At 42.0% G+C, this 19,640-nt stretch overlaps 1 protein-coding gene across 5 annotated transcripts in view; it reads left to right on the forward strand.

Annotated features, from left to right (window-relative positions):
• The window catches only part of SNX9 (sorting nexin 9), a 63,872-nt gene that overhangs the window by 31,502 nt on the left and 12,730 nt on the right, over nt 1-19,640 (forward strand). For all 5 annotated transcript variants that reach the window (XM_006757686.2, XM_015560030.1, XM_015560029.1 and 2 more), the window contains exons 5-11: nt 3,763-3,928; nt 5,601-5,751; nt 8,370-8,454; nt 10,518-10,643; nt 10,750-10,867; nt 16,191-16,321; nt 19,120-19,223. In XM_006757686.2, the coding sequence (XP_006757749.1) occupies nt 3,763-3,928; nt 5,601-5,751; nt 8,370-8,454; nt 10,518-10,643; nt 10,750-10,867; nt 16,191-16,321; nt 19,120-19,223 (881 nt within the window). The remainder of the gene's footprint in view (nt 1-3,762; nt 3,929-5,600; nt 5,752-8,369; nt 8,455-10,517; nt 10,644-10,749; nt 10,868-16,190; nt 16,322-19,119; nt 19,224-19,640) is intronic.

A 19,640-nucleotide genomic window follows, 5' to 3' on the forward strand; every position in this document is an offset into this window, starting at 1 on the left:
CCACCCCCTCCTTTTTTTCTTGTTCTTTTTCTTTTTTTTGAAACAGACAACCGCGCCCTCAGCCGCCAGCCCACTCCGCATGCACTCCGCACCTTAGTATTTGACTTCAGCACTGCGCCTCCTCTGAGTCTTGGTATGCTGTTCTCTTTCCTCCTAGTTGTAGAACTTCCACTCAGCCAGCCTTCCTGTGGTTCTGGATGATGTCCATTCCGTCTTTTAGTTGTATTTTTGAAGTGGTTGTTCAAGGCAGCAAACTCCGGCTTTAACCTATGCCGCCATCTTCGTTTCTCCTAATGAAGGGTTTTTAATGACATGTGGTTGAGAGCCAGGAAGGGTTTGGTACCATAAAGAGGTTAAAGGAGAGGATGAAGACACTGCTGGGGAGAAAGGAGAGGAAGGAAAGCTGAAGAAGGTAGAGAAGAGGCACTTCAGAGTTGAAACTGTAGGGAGGAGCAGAATGGGTTAGTGTGTGACCAGACGCCTGCAGCTGAGAACCACGGGGATGGGGGGTTGAAAGCAAAGGAGTAAGAACGGTGGGCTCAGAGAGGTCAGGACTAGACAGACTGTGTGAGCTGATTTTCAGTATTGATATTAGAAGAGGGTTCTGGAAGTCAGTAAAAGGTCATCAGAGAGAGAGAGAGAAAGAGAAAGAGAAAGAGCAAGAGAGAGAGAGGAGAGAGAGAGGAGAGCCAGTAACGATTTCAGAAGAGAAGCTGGAGAGATTTCTGGTTTGGAAAGTTTGAAACAAGATAAAAAGTTCCAGGAAAAATAACAAAAGACAGAGAGAGAAGCAACCCATTACTAGATTTGCCTACAGGGATTTTATACTCTAGATAGAGAGCTAAGATCATATACATAACCAAATAATGTAGCAATTATTATAAGCATTTTGTGAAGAAAGTGGTTTTAAAGAGAATTATCATGTTATATGTTTCTGTCCTAAATTTTAAATCTTTTAGGATACTTGCTATGAATAGGTCACATTCTGTTTTCTCCAGTATTGATGAAAGTCTTTCTTTGACACTTTGCTGACACTTACAGTCTCATCATCATGGCAGTGCTGGGCTCCTGCCTTCCTGTTGCTTTATTTATAACCCTCTGCTCCTTCGCAGTTCATTTCACTGAGGCTCTGTCAGTCTTTCAAAACCCGAGGCAGGCTGTCTGGGTTCAGATTCTAGCTGAGGCTGCCCAGCTGGAGAGGGACAGCCAGGATTGTGCCCCCGCAGCCTGACTGGAGGGAAGCTGTGTTCCTAACTGTGCCGCCCTCAGTGTCTGCCTTTATTTCCAGTCTCCACTAGAGTAGCTGGAAAGTTTTACCTTGTGAGCCAGGTAGTGGAGAAATTCACAGTCATGTGAATGAAATGGCTTTCTGCTCTTAATATTTACCTTAGAGCAGAATCACTAGTAATTTCAGAAATCATAACTCCATATGTAAAACATATTCTGCTTTTTATGTTTCTGGTATGTGGCAGCCAATTACCCATCCCATCTCTCAGTCAGTGAAGAGTAAACAAAGACCAACATTATAGGGTTCTAAAACATTAAAAAGGTATATTAAACAGTTTGGGAAATTTTCTTGTAAATATCTATATATCTCTATCTCTATCTCTCCCCCTCCCCCCACTGCCCCCAACACCAATTTTTTTTTTCATGTGGGAAAAAAGACTCCAGTGAAGGGGAGATATTGCTATTCCATGTTCTTGGATAAACAGATTCAACATTAAAATTGTGTTGTTGTTTTTTAAGGCATTACTTCTTTTCCCTGAATTTATCTATAAATTTAACGTGATTGAAATGAAAATCAAGGCATTTTTTAAAATGTTGACACTCTAGTGCTAAAGTTCACATTGTTTTAGGTTTAAAATATTAAGCTGATGAAAAAGTTTGTTTAAAAATAAATTGATAAAAAATGCTATACTAAAATACTAATGGTATTCTATCTAGTGGGCTTTAGAGTAGCTTGGTACTAGTACAGATGGTTGGTAGGATACAGTAGAGAGCCTAGAAATGGGTCCCAGTCGAGTATGTGATGGAGGGGACATTTCAGATCAGTGGGGGGAGATGGATCATTAAATGATAGGGCAACAGACAGACTACAAGAAAAATTAAGCTGGATTACTATATTATTCCTTATACTGAAGTAAGTTCCAGACAGATTAAAGATTTAAATTTTTAAATCAAGGAAACAAAATCGAAAACATGCGTGTTTGACTCACAGGTGGTACAGAAGGGGTGAGAGGGAGGCTATAGGCCTCTTACTGCCATGTTCCTTGCAGTCGGGTGCCATGTGTTGCCTGTTCAAAAATGTTATTTACAACAATAATTAAACTACTCAAAGGAATAATGGGAGGAAATGTTTTTAAAATAATTTGGGGGTGTGGTAGCCCACCTTTATGCCAGACAGAATTCCTTGGCATGTCAGTAGTCTAGGGATATAACGGCAGCAGTCTCTTTGGAGCGCAATTTGACAAAGTCCATTGATTCTAAACGTACAGTCTCCTTAGCCCAGCAGTGTTTCTTTGGGGATTTCACAAAGGTCTGTTGCACACGTGGGAAGGATGTACAAGGATGTGCATTGCAGTCTTATTTACAGGAACAAAATACTGAAAACAAGGTTAGTGAGCATCGCCATGTGCTGGTTACATTATGGGGGTGAATGCAGTGGAGTCCTGGAGCCATGTAACGAAAGAGGCCCCCAGATGTGGACGCACCTTAAAGAGTGTCTCAGGCTCTTAGGTGGGGGAACAAACGTGCAGAGCAGAGAGTGTCACTGGGCTCACTTACATGTTTAAAAGCACAAAGGGTCTCTGTGCATGGGATGTTTGAGCAAGTGTAGGTAAGGATTTGTTAGTAGCTGTCTTTAAGAGAAAGACGGCATCTTAACATGGTGTGTATGTATGTTAATCCTCACCCGAGGATATCTTTTCCCATTGATTTTAGAGAGAGTGGAAGGGAGCGGGCGGGGGCAGGGAGGACACTGATATGAGAGAGAGACATCGGTTGGTTGCCTTCCGCACTGGGGCTGGGGATCGAGCCTGCAACTGAGGTACGTACCCTTGACCAGAATAGAACCAGAGACCCTTCCATCCTCGGGCCGAAGCTCTCTCCACTGAGCCAAACCTGCTAGGGCAGTAGGCATATTTTAAAACTCCATGTCTTTTTATTCTGTTTGAAATTTTTTTTTGCTGGGAATGTATTACTTTTTCAGATTAAGGTAAAAGCCTAGTGAAAATACAACTGATTGCTTTAAACCAGTTAAAGTGAATAAAACATCCTCATTATTAGCATGTATAATCTCAAAAACATAATGTTAGGTGAAAAATAAACAAGTTGCAAATAGATACATACAGTATAATGTTGTTTAGCTCAGTTTTGAAACTACAAAACATTTATGAATGTGTACCTATGCAGTGGCAGCATATAAACATACACAGGAATGACTTCAGTTAGAAAAGAAGTTACTGGGGAAGGAAGAAGACATGGAGGGGGTGTGGTGCTAGTCAAGCAGTTTCTTTGTTGCTGGTTGTAAAGTTCCTAAGCAAATAAAGGCAAAATGTTAACATCAATAAAATCCGGTTGATGCTGTTTTTGTGCTTTCCGACATGTTTACAATTTTTTATTTAAATTTAAAATTGTTGTAAATTTCTACTGATTTCTTTCAGCACTCCTATTGTATTCAATTGTTATGTGATTCCTACGGAATTGAGCAATGCTTTCTAGAAGTCACAAATATTCTTTCTCCTTTTTTACCCCTAACAACAGGTGAGCAGTGGCAGTGACCCCTGGTCAGCCTGGAGTGCCTCCAAATCTGGAAACTGGGACAGCACGGATGGCTGGGGAGCCAAGGCAGAGGGGACTGCAGCCCAGAAAAACACTGCCAATAGCTGGGACACCCCCTTTGGACATCCCCAGGCCTACCAAGGACCAGGTGAGGAAGAGGGCTCCACTGGGGACTAGGGCATTGGAGTAAAAATACAAGGAGCTGCTCTCAAGTGCTCCTATTCGGTAATAGCAAACCTGTTAGTCTGGGTCTATTGTGGGTAGCTGTTAATTATGATCATTAGTCCACTCTCAGTTATCTGTCAAGGAGTCACATGTTTGCAGGGGCCAGGTTCATAAAGCAAAAGAACACTTTAAAATCTTGGAATTTAACACACATGTATTTTCTTTTAAATCTTAGGCTAAAAACAAACGTGTATACAGATGAAATATGGTGTATCACCTGCCAGGCTATGATCTCTGACCAGCTGTTTCACCTTTTCCTTAACTGCCTTTCCTGTTTGACTCCCAGGCTATCAAGGAAATATTGAGGCAAAGAGGAATTTATAGACCGGGAAACTTAATTAAGGAAGGATATTTATGTCGGTTCTGAAATTAAATAAGATAAAAATCTGCTCATCATTTTTTATGATTCCAAACGAGCACATTGTGCCAGGAATTGAATGTGCTAACTGGCGAGGGGCTTGCACACGGGAGCCAGGGCTCGGGTGCTTGTCCTCAGCCCCCCTCGTAGAAGGACCGGGGCTATTGGCAGGACCGGGAGTCTTGGGCTGAGTAGAAATGTTGAGACCAGACTGCTGATGTGCAGTTCTTAGTAACGTGGCATGGCCCCAGGAAACTTGGCCCAGATCCTTCCAATACTTTCTGTTCTTTTCTTCTCTGTTTTGGCATTTGCCTCTTCGTTGTGGCGCTCTTAAGGCAGAGATGCCAGGCCCATTTCCTGCCTAATAGCAAAAGGATACCTCAGGCCCCCAGAGGTGGGAGACAGGCAGACCGTGGTGAGGAAGGGAGCAGGAGAGCTGGCAGCACCTTACCTGGCACACAGACTACTGCTGTGTTAGGCTGCTAGTGCTGGTTGTACTTCCTGTCTCTCGTTTTTCTCTTTCCTTTCTCCTCCATCCCCACCCTGTTCCTTTCCATCTTTCTCCCTTCATCACAATTCTCTCACCTTTATTGTTACTAGTGATAATTTCTTTTAAGAGCTTTATTATACCTTTTGTCCTCCTCAATCGTAGATAGATAAATAGATACATACATAGATAGATATAGAGATAAATCGATTTCAGAGAGGGAGAGAGAGAGAGAGAGATAGAAACATCAATGATGAGAGAATCATTGATCAGCTGCATGCCCCCTGCTGGGGACCAAGCCCACAACCCAGGCATGTGCCCTGACTGGGAATCAAACCATGACCTCCTTGTTCATAAGTCAACACTCAACCACTGAGCCACACTGGCCAGACCTCCCCAATCTTCTTGACTTTAAGGGTGTTTGATCTGCTTATTTGCGAGTTTATAACGCTAGATTTATCAACGTATGGGCCTCTAGAAGACCTTTCCTTGTGTACCATGTAGCATTTTTTATAGTAACGTCATATTAATGTGACAGTCCTCTTGAAGCTAAAAGGCAGACTCTACACTTCAAGCCTTATGACTGACTTCGGAGCCTATATTCTTCATGTCTACTTCATACTCCTATAGTACACCCTTTCTCCTTTTTTTTTAATTGGTCAACCCAGTTGGTAGTTTTTATCCTAAAATTAAATCATTCCCTTTTTATTTTGTTTTTCTTCACTGACCATCTTTGGTGCCCACCCTTAGCAACTGGTGATGATGATGACTGGGATGAAGACTGGGACGACCCCAAGTCAACATCTCCCTACTTCAAGGATTCAGAGGCGGCTGAAGCAGGAGGTGGTCAGCGCGGAAACATTCGCCCTGGCTCCTCGTCCATGAAGCTGCCACTTAACAAGTAGGTTTAAAGGGAGTCAAGACACAGGAACTCTGTAGGAACAGACACAAGATACAGAGAGGCCTTTTCTCTTCTCAGTGACTTACAAAGTTTTGTAATTTGCTCACTTTTATTTGGATCTTAGCTTAGTAGCTTGTTTTAATACTAGAGGCCCAGTGCACGAAATTCATGCACTGGGGGAGGGGGAGGGCCCTTAGCCTGGGTTGCGAGAGGGCGCAGGCCAGGCCGAGGGACCCCAGCGGTGCACAGTCGGGGCTGGGAGGGACTGCAGGAGGGTCCAGGGCATGTCTGGTCAGTCCCAATCAGCCGGACCCCAACAGCAAGCCAACCTATTGGTCAGAGCATTTGCCCCCTGGTGGTCAGTGCACGTCATAGTAACTGGTTGACCGATCACTGTCTGCCCCCTGGTGGTCAGTGCACGTCATATGGAGCGGTTGAGTGGCCTTAGCATATCATTAGCATATTATGCTTTGATTGGTTGAATGGAAGGCCGACACTTAACATATTAGCCTTTTATTATATAGGATTTTTTTCATTTTAAAGGAAATATTTGTCCTATTTAATGATCTGCAAACACTGTTTTTACCTTTATCAACTCCAGGATGTATTAAGATTTCCTTACCGATGTCACAGGAAAACCAAAACTAACTCTCTTTAAAATGTTTTATTATTTATTGATCATTGATCGCTTACCGAATTGCCAGGCATTGTGCAAGCGGATTGTATACATTCTCATGAGACCCTCATATCCCTTGTGGTACATGTAATCTCTGTTCTGTGGGGAAAACGGAAGCCCAAGAGGTTAAGGAACTGCCCAGACTCACACAGGATTCCAGTCCAGTCCCTCAGATTTTACATGCAAGATCATTACTGTGTAAACAAACTCCCCTATCAGTCTCCTAAGTACTTGCTCTAAACTACAATGCTTAAGGTGATAAATATTGATTAATATTTCACCTAGATTTCTCTTAGATTAAAAAAAAGTTTTGAGCAGTACTTGTAGATGCACTGTTTAACAGGAAAGCATGTGGTAATCATGGATGAGCACTGTAGCATTGCTTGGTAGAGAGTTCTGGATAGTCTGTAGTTCACGCCGTGTAGCTTGAAGGAGATATAATTTGTGACTTCCATACGAATCTTCCAGTGCTCTTTCTTACAGCAGTTAGTTTAAAATAGTTTTATTTTCTAAAATTACTGATACTGTTTCTCGGTGTTCCAAGTCCATGATTCCAAGAGATACCAAGGAACATTAACCTGTGTCTGGAAAAATATTGTCAGCGTAATGTTTGATATCTGTATCTACTTATCAGGCTCCAGTTCTAGATCTATACACATATGCATACGTTTAATAAGCCCGACAAGTCCCCTGAGCATCAGTGATTAAGTGTCATCTTTCAGCTACCCACTTTTCCTACCTCTCCGTCTAGTTTCTTCTATTATGTATTTTCATGCTCAGTTGCTTGTATAATAAAATTAGTCATTTGTTACTGACGGCATCCTGTTTCTTAGAGTCAGATTTGAAGTTTTCAGTACAGTCAGTAGCGATGTGTAGTACTCGCCACTGTTCTTTAAACCTGAACACAGAGTGTATTTAAAATCCATTTCAGTAGAATGTATCTTTGTCCCAGTCTGAAAATGAGGAAGTAGAGACTGCGTCACAGGATTAGCCAAGTTTTCTGCCAGGGTTTTGTGGTTAGAAAGTGAGGTTGTGGCTGGTGCCCAGGCCCGTGGCTCCGCTGCTCTGAGCTTGCTTTCCACTGCTCCTGCTGGCTCTCTGGTGTGCTCGATGATATTAGAGAAGTTGGAAGGTCTGGTTGAGCCTCAGTCGCCTAATGTCTAAAGTGAAGGGGTTGACTTTAAGAATGTCCTGCTCTAAAATTTAATTCCATTTTGAAACCAAATTAAAGCTGTTCTAATTTGCATCTGCAAAAATTTCTAAAACTCAAACTAATCTTGTCTTTCTTAGAAGTAGCACTTTGGATGGCTCTGCATGTATTCCAGCTATTCTCCAATTTTAGAAATTTGCTTTGGATTTAGATTTGATTTCTGGAAGTAACCAATTCTATTATGTTTCGGTTACTATTGAGAAGACTGGTTTTCTTTGATGTTGCAAAAACTGGTTCTTTTGTCTATTCTAAAAGAAAATAGCACAAGTGCTTATGGACGGTGGCAGCTTCTCTGGGATAATTGTGGCTTCCCTGAGGAGGGAGTATGTGGAAAGGCAGCTTTAATTTGGATCTAGAAATGCTGGGTGTGGCCATTACCCTGTTGGTATGCTCGGTAGTATCTCCTCCTGTGACATGGGGGACACTTTTCTGGTGTGCCCTTCACTCTGTGGGGTGATAGAGTGTTTCAGGTCCAGTTAGGCAAATGGAGTGCCATAAATATCACACCTTCTGGAGTCAAACTGTTCTCTTACCAGATAGAGCTTAATTAAATGACTAATTGGCCGTCACACAATCTGATTAATTTAGGTTTCATTTACCATAGTTTCCTAGTCCTAGTACATCTGCGAGACAGACAAGGTTAAAGTTGTCGTATTAAGTAAATGTGGATGAGAGCCGTATAATTCTTTTAAGAAAGTCATAAGACTCACGAACATTTGTCTTCATGATTAGATTTCCGGGATTTGCAAAACCTGGGATGGAACAGTATTTGTTGACTAAGCAACTAGCAAAACCCAAAGAGAAAATTCCTATCATTGTAAGTTTGTTCATTTTTGTTTGTTTGCTGTGTTTCTGATTAAGCTTTCTTATATGCCTTAAAGCTAAGAGGATTATTAGTTATTTGGAAAGTTTCTAAACACATTTAATGTTGTAAATAACTGATAGTATGTGCTAGTATTTTTAAAGTACTAAAGATAATCAACATAAATTAATGCCTGTCATTATATTGTTTAGATATTTTTTACATTTACCTTTCAGATTTAGTAATTGAACCAACAACACCCTTTAGTATATGTATTTTTAATAATTCTTTGTCGGTATGGTGTCTTGAAGTATCTTTTACATGCTGTTTTTCTACCAGCCCTACCTATTTGGCTAATAAACCCAATTCAAATATTTAGGTTTCTGCCTGGCAAAGTCCATGCATGTTATCAGAATAAAGCGTCTTTTCCACTAAGTTGATATAATTAGTCTTTCTTCCAGTAAACCTGCTCTCAGGTCATAATAAGAAGCTGGCAAATAAAAGCTGGGAGCAATGACACCATTAAGAATATCTGTCTTATAATAACTTGATTATTACATCACATGCACCGGCTCTTTAGTTTCACCCAAACGTTGATTGCTGATAGATTTTTCTGTCAAAGCTTTATATAGCTGATATTCCCAGATAAAATTCTGGAAACGAGAACTGTGGCTACCTTCTGACCCTGTTGACTTACCCCTGTAACTACGAGATGGGGAACTTTGAGTGTAATCACCATTACACTCAAACAGGGAGGAGGAAACATCTGGTCTTATTCTATAATCTCCTAGGAAACTTGATAAAATTGCAAGAATGATGCTGGACTTATTTTATTACTTGTTCTTACATCTTTGAACCCTAGAAACCTCCAGAGAGAAGGGATCTGACCAAGACCCCTTTTTTCCTTCTTCCCTCAAAGCAAATTTGGGGTAATTATCTTCTGAGCTATTCTAAGACAGATATTCTTAATGTCGTCATTAGATTAAAAATTATTTTTCTTTTTTTTCTTCAGCCCTTTTGTAAATACTGAACATGTATCATTGTTTTTGTTTGGTTTTTTCATTAAATTTAAAACTCCACACAGTTAAGAGCCCGTGGCCCTGCCCTTGGATTCGCAAAGGGGACTTTGTCACAGGAGTGGCAGTGGTGGGATAGAGCTGAAGGTCCCTAGCATGTGTGCAAAAGTCTTAGGTAGAACTGGCCTGTGCCCTGCAGGCGCGCTGCCTGTGTGGGCTTCTTGTGTGGAAAAGGAAGCCCAGGAAAACCATTCGTCTTCAGGAAACCGAGAGAAAGTAGAGACCTGGTTCTTCGCTTTTAAGGCACAGTAAGCATCCCCACTGATACAACGGGACCCATGTGTAGTGAGCAGTGGTCAATCAGAATTGCTCTCGGTGCTGTGACTGTGGCAAGTTCCCCAGAGGCTCCTCTTAGAGATAGATCCCTGCTCTGCAGCTCTAGGGGTTTTCTGGACCAGGACTCCCACTTGGGGAGTCAGAGTGACTTGTTGTCAGAGATCTTCTCTCTAGTCCCTTATTAAAATTCTCTGGACCCCAGTCATCATCCTGACCTAATAGCCTCTCAACTTGCATCCCCCACTCCACTTTTTCTTCCTTCCACCCTTAAAAAGAAATAGGACAGGGTATACAGAAATGAGAAAGTTTGATGGCAATTTGACATTTTTCAGATATACAAGGCTATAATTTTTATTTCACAAACTATCAACCCATGAGAGATGATAACTTTTTTAATACTAGCCATATATATATATATATATATATGACAGCTGGACCAGAGAGAGAAAAATTGTGTTCCGCCCAGCATTCCTAGAGGTGGGGACACAGGCGTCTCTCCTGCGTGGCCTGGAGTGCCCGGAGGAGGAACAGAAGCATTTGCTGGCGAGTGTGTTCTTCAAATAGAGCCTCAACAGGAACAGAGAACGTTTATGTAACCCTCAAACAAGGGCAGGAGCCACCCTCCAAAGGACTTCCAGCCCTAAAGAGAACCTTTGATGACTTACATCAATTTTATTTTCGAGTTTTCCTTGTAACGAATTTAACTCTCCCTGAAACGTTGTGTAGGTTGGAGATTATGGCCCGATGTGGGTTTATCCTACCTCTACCTTTGACTGTGTGGTAGCAGATCCCAAGAAAGGCTCCAAAATGTATGGGCTGAAGAGCTACATTGAATATCAGCTAACGCCCACTGTAAGTATCGGAGTTATCAAAAGCTTGTCACCAGTTAGAATTGGCTTTTTTCTTCATTTTCTGTAATTGGCATGGTAACTTTTCTCCTGTTTCCCTTATTTTGTAGAATACTAATCGATCTGTAAACCACAGGTATAAGCACTTTGACTGGTTATATGAACGTCTCCTGGTTAAGTTTGGGTCAGCCATTCCAATCCCTTCTCTTCCAGACAAGCAAGTCACAGGTGAGTGTGTGACGCTGAACTCAGGATGACAAGCGCAAAGACTCTAGTTTTTAGAGTTTCCCATTTTTAGAGTTTCTGATGTAAATCAGTAATGGCATTTTCCATCCTCTAGAGGAGCCAGTTGTAGGAGTTTGGAAACAGTAGCTGCATACACTGTACATACTGCGCATGTATTTGGAAGTTACCTAAGCACCTAACAAGAAAGGCTCATAAAATTTTCTATCAGCGTTCTTGTAGACGTATCCTGAATTCTGGCAAAGTTGTTATGTCTGTATTGCTACACCCTTTCTTAGAAAATAAGTACATGAATGTTAAAATGATACCTGAGAAATGAGCCAATAGCCTGAAGTGGAAATGCAAATCTCTGACCCTGTGGTGTGAGCACTTCCTGCAGTCCAGGTGTGTGGACATCGGAGCTAGAAGCCACAGAGCTTCCAGCTGTGAGGTAGGGAGCTGCCCAGTTATCGAGGTGACTGTTTATAGTGAAATGTTCTTATTTATCGCTGAGAAGCCCTCAGCTTTTTCTTACTTATTTAAGGTGTCATTTTTCCCCCTTGCCCTGCCCCAAGTAATCTGGTCAGGAGTCTGTGTGCTCCCAGAGCCCCTAATAACGTGCCGTCGGGAAGGATTTCTGTGTCTGTTTTGAAACTGTCATTGATTTTTTTATCTCCTAGTATAAAACCTGAAAAATTAGCACTCAGGACTCGTTATGTTTTTCTTAGAATAAAAGCTTGTAAAGAAGCTGGGCTTGACTAAAGATTGGAAAGAGTTTTAGTATGTGGGTAGGAATTTTTCCAATAAATGGAACTAGTAAGTATAGAAAGGAAAGGATCAGAGATGAGAGCACGGCCTAAAGGTTCGAGGTAGAGAGCCTCTGAGAGAAGGGACGGCAGCAGCAGGCTAACCTCAGCCCAGAGAGCAGAACGGGAGTCTGCAAAGGAAGGTCCTCTCCCGGGTGTCAGAGAAGACCAGATGGTTCAATCCTCACCCTGGAGAGTTGAGAGAAATGGTTTAGAGAGGAACTGAGACTCCTACCAGCCAATGGCAGAGCGGCCCAGGATGCTTCAGGGCTGCAGTGCAGTGTCTCCCTCCGTGCCGGCCTCTGTGCCCAGACCCGTCACCGTGCTGTCCCAGAAAGGCTGAGCACGCCCTGCCCAGCATTGGAATCGGAATCATTCCAAAGCTCGCTGTTTAACATTATGAGATGCGGACCACCTGATCTTAGTTAGAGTTAGGAACCTTAGGGTAAGAAGTTTGTTCTCCTTAAAACATTACCTTGTACTTTGTTTTCTGTTTCTCTGAGGGTTTTGAGGAGATGGAAACATGTTTTTAAAAAGTTGTTTGGATTTTGATTATTTTTTTTTAATTTTCAAAAGTTTCAAATTGTCACAGCAGAATGGGGAGTGGGGCTGGGCTGCATTGCCCGGCCCATAAACCGCGTCATCATCCGGTGACCCTGAGCAGCCCCTTGGGGGCGGGGCGCAGTCCACTGGAAGCCAGGTCAGGTAGCCAGGCTGGTGTGCATTGCTGCCTCCTTCCACTCGGAGGGGTCGCTGTACCCCTCGTTCTGTGCCCGGTTCACAGTTCACTAGTCCTCCTTTTCTTATCCTATTGCTTTAAATCACAGCTTGCTTTTTAAAATTTTAAATTTCTTTCCATGAAAACTTCAGTCTGCCTTTCTCCATATTTTCCAATTTCAGTTCGTTTCCTGAATGTTTACTCTCCTTTATCAACTTGACTGGCCCAATATGTGAAATAAGTGGACTGAGTTATTTTAGGGCTGAGGAATTTTCAGATCACTTAGGTTTTAATACATTGCTTAGTCTAAATCAGATAACTCTGCTATTTTAAAGCATCGTGAAGTCATGGTTCTGTTTCCATATTAAGGTTTGTATGGGGTTTTTTAAAGAAAAGTTCAGGCCCAAAGCCAGGGGGATGTCACAGAAAAGCAGAAAGCAACGCCGTCGTGTGCAGGGAGCTAAGCTTTGGTTCGCTGCCTGGGAGACATGCCGAGGAAACTGCACAGCACAGAAGCCACTGTCTCTCTCCCTCCTCTTGCTTCCCTCCTGCCCCGATGCCACAGGATCATTACTGTGTCAACCAACTCCCCTTTCACTTCAGCCTGGAGGACAATAGGAATGCCAGCATGTGATGTCACCACATTTCTGTGGACTTGCTGAGCTGTCCCTGAAAAACCTACAGCTACCATTTTTCATTTGTTCATAGATTTGGGGTTTTGTGAAATAATATTGAATGAATCTGACTTTACTCCTGGGTGCAAAACTGGTATGTTCACATGCTTAGTGAAAACCTAAGTAAGGTTATTAAAAATGGGAAAGGGGGAATTCCCCCCCCCCTTTCCCCTAAATTCTCTGACACCTGCTATAAAAATCTTACCAAGCACAAAATAACACCTGAAATTATTTGGAAATACACCAGCTATGTCAGAAATTTTCCGGAAGAATAAGAATCAATCCGTGCGTAGGCTGTGAACTCTTGGTGTAATTCACTTGGTCATCCTGGGGAGTCGGTATAACTGAGGTCTATGCTGATTTATCGGGTCTTTTTCTGTCCCCCCTTATATCCGACAGATGAGGCTGTTTCTGCACAGCCTAAGCTTATGTGGTACTGAATCTCTACCCCTAGCAAGTGCAGAATCTGAAGTGCTTTCATGTACAGGTGCTGTCCACACCATGATACACACACACACACGCATACCCACCATAAATGATGAATTGCTTTTCACTTGCTGCTTTCAAATTTTTCTGTTGTCTTTCAGCAGTTTGAGTCTGCTATATCTTGGTGTGGATTCTTTATATTTGTCCTACATGGGGTTTGTTGGGCTTCTAGGAAGTGTAAATTGAAGTTTTCCATCAAATTTGGGGAATTTTCCCACATTATTTCTTAAGATATTTTTTTCTTCTTTCTCTTCTCCTTTGGGTTCTCCCATCATGAGAATGTTGGTCTGTTTGATGTTTTCTGAGGCTCTGTTCATTTTACATTAGTTGTATTTCTCTCTGTTCTTCAGATTAAATAACTTCTGTTTATTTATATTCAGATTCACTCATTTTTTTGCCATCTTGAATCTACTATTTAAACCTTACAGTAAATTTTTAATTTCAGTTATTGTATTTTCAACTCCAAAATTTTTGATTCTTTTTTATAATTTCAGTCTTCTTACGAATCTCCATTTGTTGATTCCTTGTCATACTTTTCCTTAATTTTTTTTTAACGTGGCTTCCTTTAGTTCTTTGAACATATTTATAGAGGCTTCTATGTTGTTTTGGTTTTGTTGTGAAATCAACATCTGGGAACACTTAGAGACATTTTCTCTTGACTACTTTTTTTCCTCATATGGCTCATCCCTTGCTATTTCTTTTTTTTTTTTTTTTTAATATATTTTATTGATTTTTTACAGAGAGGAAGGGAGAGAGACAGAGAGCTAGAAACATCGATAAGAGAAAGACATCGATCAGCTGCCTCCTGCACATCCCCCACTGGGGATGTGCCCGCAACCCAGGTACATGCCCTTGACCGGAATCGAACCTGGGACCTTTCAGTTCGCAGGCCGACGCTCTATCCACTGAGCCAAACCGGTTTCGGCACCTTGCTATTTCTTTGAAATCTCTCAATTTTTGTTGAAAACTGAAATTTTGGAGAATATATTTTAATAATTCTAGATAATGATTTTTCTCTTTGAAAGTTGTTTCTGCTTTGGTTTGTTTGTTTGATTGATTGATTGTTACAAGTAACTTGCCTAGGCTAAATCTCTGAGATCTGTCTCTCCTGCAGCTCGGTTTTATTTTACTTTATTTCTTAAGTGTGGCTTCCTAGGGTTCACCTGTGTCTGTGAGTTTGGTGGTGAGCCTGCCTCAGGCCATTGGCGCCTGCCCTCTGCCAAGGGGCCTGTGAGTGAGGAGGGAAGCAAATACAAAGCTCGGGTCCTTTTCAAGTGAGCCCTGGTTTTTCCTTTTCCGAGGCCCCTTTCGTGACTCCTTCCCGTGTGTGTAGCCTCAGGTTGGCTGGAGTGCGTGCCTGGCCTGGCCCCCAGCAGGCCTCCCCGTTTCTGCACCCAGCCTCACCTGGAAAGTCTCGGCTCAACCTCGTAACTCGGCTAGTGGAGCGGTTGCCCTCCCTGTTCACCAGCCTCTGGGTTGTCACTGCTCCCCCACCTGGCATGGGCATCTCCCACGCTCCAGACCCTGCTCCCTCCTGGCAGAAGCCCCATGTCGGCCAAGTAGAGATGGGAGGGTGGGGGCAGCAGGGGAGACAGGAGCAGCCACAAGCCAGACGCCACAGATTTCTACTGTTTTTGCCTAAAGTATGGCAGTGCTGCAAACAGGCATTTCTCAGATGGCTGTTGGCCTTCGGTGGATTTCCAGAGCGCTGATTGTTTTGCTTGTCTGGGTTTCTAGTTATTTGGGGGGACTGGGTTAGCTGCTTGCCTTGCTTGTAGCTGGAATTTCCATTGCCAGAAGCCTTTTAACTGATAGTGGTTTTGTTTGGTAGGCTTATAAAAATGGCAGCTTTCATTATTGCATTCATGGAAAAATTGCTTTTTCTATTTTCAGTTTAAATAACTTAAAAAATAATATGGGGTGGGGGGAAGCTACAGTCCTGAGTTACTTTGCATAAGTACTAAACTTAAATTTGTATATCTAAGATTATACTGCATTGGTCACATTTTTATAAATAGAGAAATTTCATATACTTTTGTAAGAATTACTTATTAAATTCAACAGTATTACCTCTTTCTTGTCAATAGGACTTACTATGGCCACATATTACTTTATAAGAAAGAGGTTTTTCATATTGAAGTAAGATTTACTTTAAATTTTTAAATACTTTAGGGAGCCTTGAGGAAAATAGCACTTTGAGGTTGTAATATTCTTGTCACAGTTAAAGGCTTGTTGACGTGTTACATTGCAATCTCATTCTTATAAACGAAAAAGTCTGTTGATCATTCCTGTGGGTCTTTGGGCATTCAGTATGTTACCTGTTTTTATTTTTCTTTATATTATTTTTTGTGAATCCTCACCTGAAGATATTTTTCCACTGATTTTTAGAGCAAGTGAAAGGGAAGGAAAGAGAGAGAAACATTGATGTGGAAAAGACACATCAATCGGTTGCCTCCCACACAAGCCCCAACCAGGGCCAGGGATCAGGCCTGCATCTGAGGTATGTGCTAGAGCTGTTGCCCGTATTTAGGTTAGTGAAAATCTCCATTTTTTACCTTTTACTAATAACTTTCCACCAAGTAGCCATTAGCTGAATAAACAGCTTTTCGACAAAGTGGTACATCGTCTGGGCGCATTCCTTGCAGGTCGCTTTGAAGAAGAATTTATCAAAATGCGCATGGAGAGACTGCAGGCATGGATGACCAGGATGTGTCGGCATCCGGTAATTTCAGAAAGCGAGGTTTTCCAGCAGTTTCTAACTTTCCGGGATGAAAAGGTATTTGATAACTGTCATATTCACATCAATTTTATGTCTGAAAGGAGTTAAAATTTTGTCAGTTGGATGGTTATTTCTGATTTTCTCTACAGACAATAGGGATAGAAACCTAAACTCAAGCGATAGGAAATTAGTCACAAAGTCTGAAAGAACTGCCGGGATGGTTTTCCATATGTGGAGAACAGATTGGCCCGGAGTAGATGGGGCAAGGGACGGGCGAGGGTGAGGAATGGTTCCTAAATGCTAAAAATAAGATAGAACCCACACTATGCAGGATATTACCAGCATGAAGTGAGGGAAACAGAGAGAATGATTTATTTTTTCTTATGGTCAGGTCAATTTTTTAAAAATTGATATTAGAAAGGAAGGGAGAGACAATCATTAAAAACTGATTTTTGTAGTCAATAACTCATGTAGATGGATGGATACAGAAAATTCCAATGAATCTACAGAAAAATTACTAGAAATAAGTAGTAAGATAGCTGGATATAAGTAAGACATTGCATATTTGTATATATTATTGGCAATAAACAAAATGAAAGTAAAGAACTATCATTTCAACAGCATGAAAAGTATCTAATTTCTTGGAGTAAATACAAGAAATTTACAAAAGGTCAACATAAACTATGGAACACTGTTGAGAAAAAGAAAAAGACTTAAATAAATTTTCCAACATTATCTTTCATGGATTGAAAAGATGTCATATGTAGAAAATCAAAGCACTAAGAATAGCCAAGATATTCTTGAAAAAGAATGAAATGGGAGGAGGACTTTATTAGATATCAAGACTCACTGTAGAGTGAAAAGAATTTCAGAAGCAAGGAAGTGGCATAAAGAAAGACGACAGACCAGCAGAACAGAACAGAATGGACACTTACATCTGACGCAGAGGATGCTGATTCAGTGGGGGAAGGACAGTATTTTCAGTAAATGGTGCTGAGTCCATTAGATCAGCGGTCACCAACTGCTGGTCCGCAGACCGCTGGTGGTCCGTGCAGTCCGAAAGGCTGGCGAACACTGCCTTAGATGGCACCACTGGGGGAAATGAAACATGGTTCCCACCTCATAATAATGCACTGTTGATCTTGCTAGGGTTGACGGCATGGTGGTTATGTTTTTAAAATATGGCCTTATATCTGAGATTTCCATTTAAGTAAGCAAGAAAACTGGTAGACTAGATAAAACAAAATTGGTAAATTTTTAATAATTGTTGAGGGCTGAGTCTTGTAGGGGCTTATTGTTCTTTCTCTCTACCTTTGTATATGTTTGGAAGTTTCCATTGTATGAAGTTTTAAATCAATTCCAGATCATTCTGAGGTTTAAATGTGAAAGGCAACCAATAAAGCTTCTAGAAGGTGACATGGGAGAATAGCTTCATTCCCCCAGAGAAGGGAAGGCTTCTGAAATAAGACAAAAACAGCTAACCATACAGGAAGAAATTTGGATTTTTTAGAAATTTAGATTGCATTAAAACTAAAAACTTCTGTTTATCATCAGAAGCCATTAAAAGTGAAAAACAAACTAAGATATGAACAAATATGATCAACCAAGGGCTGGATTTTAAAATATATGAAAACCCAAACAAAAAGATAAGGTAATTAACCCAGCAGAAAAATTGTAGATTTGATTAAAGACTTCCCAAAAGAAAGTATCTGAATCCTAAACAAATGTTTAGAACAGTACTTAATCTCATTTGTAATCAAGGAAATGCAAATTAAACCACAGTGAATACCACTACATACTCACCAGAAAGGCTAAAGTTAGAAAGTCTGAAAAGTGAGATGAGCAGCTACTGGGCTCACACACTGCTGGTGGGTGTGAGGATTGGTAAACAGTTTCATATTATCTAAAGCGGAACAATTTTCCACTCCTATACCTCACAGAAATTCATGTGTGTGTGTGAATATATACATGTATATATATGTACACACACACACACACACACAGCAACTTCATTCATAATTTGGCAGGGGCCAGGGTGACTACCCGTCATAGGATGGATAAATGAATGGGGAGTGTTCATATAAGGGAATATTGTTTAGCTATAACAACAGTGTGAATGTGGCTCATACACAGGTTGAGCCGAAGAAGCCAGATACACAAAAAATGTAGAGTTCTTTGCTAGTTAAAACAAACTAGGAAAACTATAGTTTAGGGACTCATGCCTAGGTGGCAAAACTCGAAAGAAAAGTGATGAAATGACAACCATAAAAAAGAGAGGGTAATGGTTAACTTGTGGGGAAGAGAAGGGTGGCGATGAGTGGTGAAGGGACATGAGAAGGCTTCTGGGATGCTAGCTTTCCCCCCGTCTTGGTGGTAGTTACACAGGAATTTACTTTGTGGGAATTACATGCATGGGGCATTTTTCTGTATGTATGTGTATATATGTTATATATATATTGCAATAATATGTTTTTAAAACTAGCCCATAATACTGGTTCCTATCTTATATTTTAGAAAAGCGTTAACCTTTTTTAGAACTAAACAGCCTAAAAATTTAAGGCACTTTGTCAGAATTCATAGGTTGTGTTTCTGCTCCCTGTGTTTGCGTTGGTAGCGGTTGGGAAAGGGACAGTGGCTGAGCCACCTCAGGAAGGGCTTGGGCGCTCAGAGACCATGCTGGGGAGGGCACTGGCCACATGAGATGGCATTTGAGATGTGCAGGCCATGGCCCACGGTGCAGAGGGAGATGGCGGGGAGCTGCTTCCTGAGAATTAGAAAGGTGGAGATGATCAGTGAGCCGGTTCTACCAGGGGATTTTGAAAGATCAGTTTAACTCATGACCCTCCCATTTACAGGAATGGAAAACTGGGAAGAGGAAGGCCGAGAAAGATGAGCTGGTGGGAGTTATGATATTTTCCACCATGGAACCAGAGGCCCCTGACTTGGACCTCATAGAAATGTGAGAGACACTGCCAGACTTGCCTTCTTCTCAACTGTGTCCGCCTCCTTTGCTCACGGGTCTGGCAGGACAGCCCCAAGCGGGACGCGGTCAGACTCGAGTGTCGGAAATGAGTGGGGCTTGTAGTCAGGAAAGCACATCTCCCAGCAGAGCACCACATGGAGGTCCGCTCCTTTCTCCCCCGCAGTCAGTGACCTCAGCGCACACAGTGGTTGGTCGTTACTCCGAGTGAAGCACGAGGAGGCAGAGTGCACAGCCGGCTCACACCCCGCACAGGCCACACAGCCGGCTCACACCCGCCCAGGCCACAGCCGGCTCACACCCGCCCAGACCACAGCCAGCTCACACCCGCACAGGCCACAGCCGGCTCACACACGCCCACACCCCAGCCGGCTCACACCCGCCCACACCACAGCC

Source organism: Myotis davidii, unplaced genomic scaffold (assembly GCF_000327345.1).
Source record: "Myotis davidii unplaced genomic scaffold, ASM32734v1 scaffold1494, whole genome shotgun sequence".
In the NCBI taxonomy this organism is placed as follows: domain Eukaryota; kingdom Metazoa; phylum Chordata; class Mammalia; order Chiroptera; family Vespertilionidae; genus Myotis; species Myotis davidii.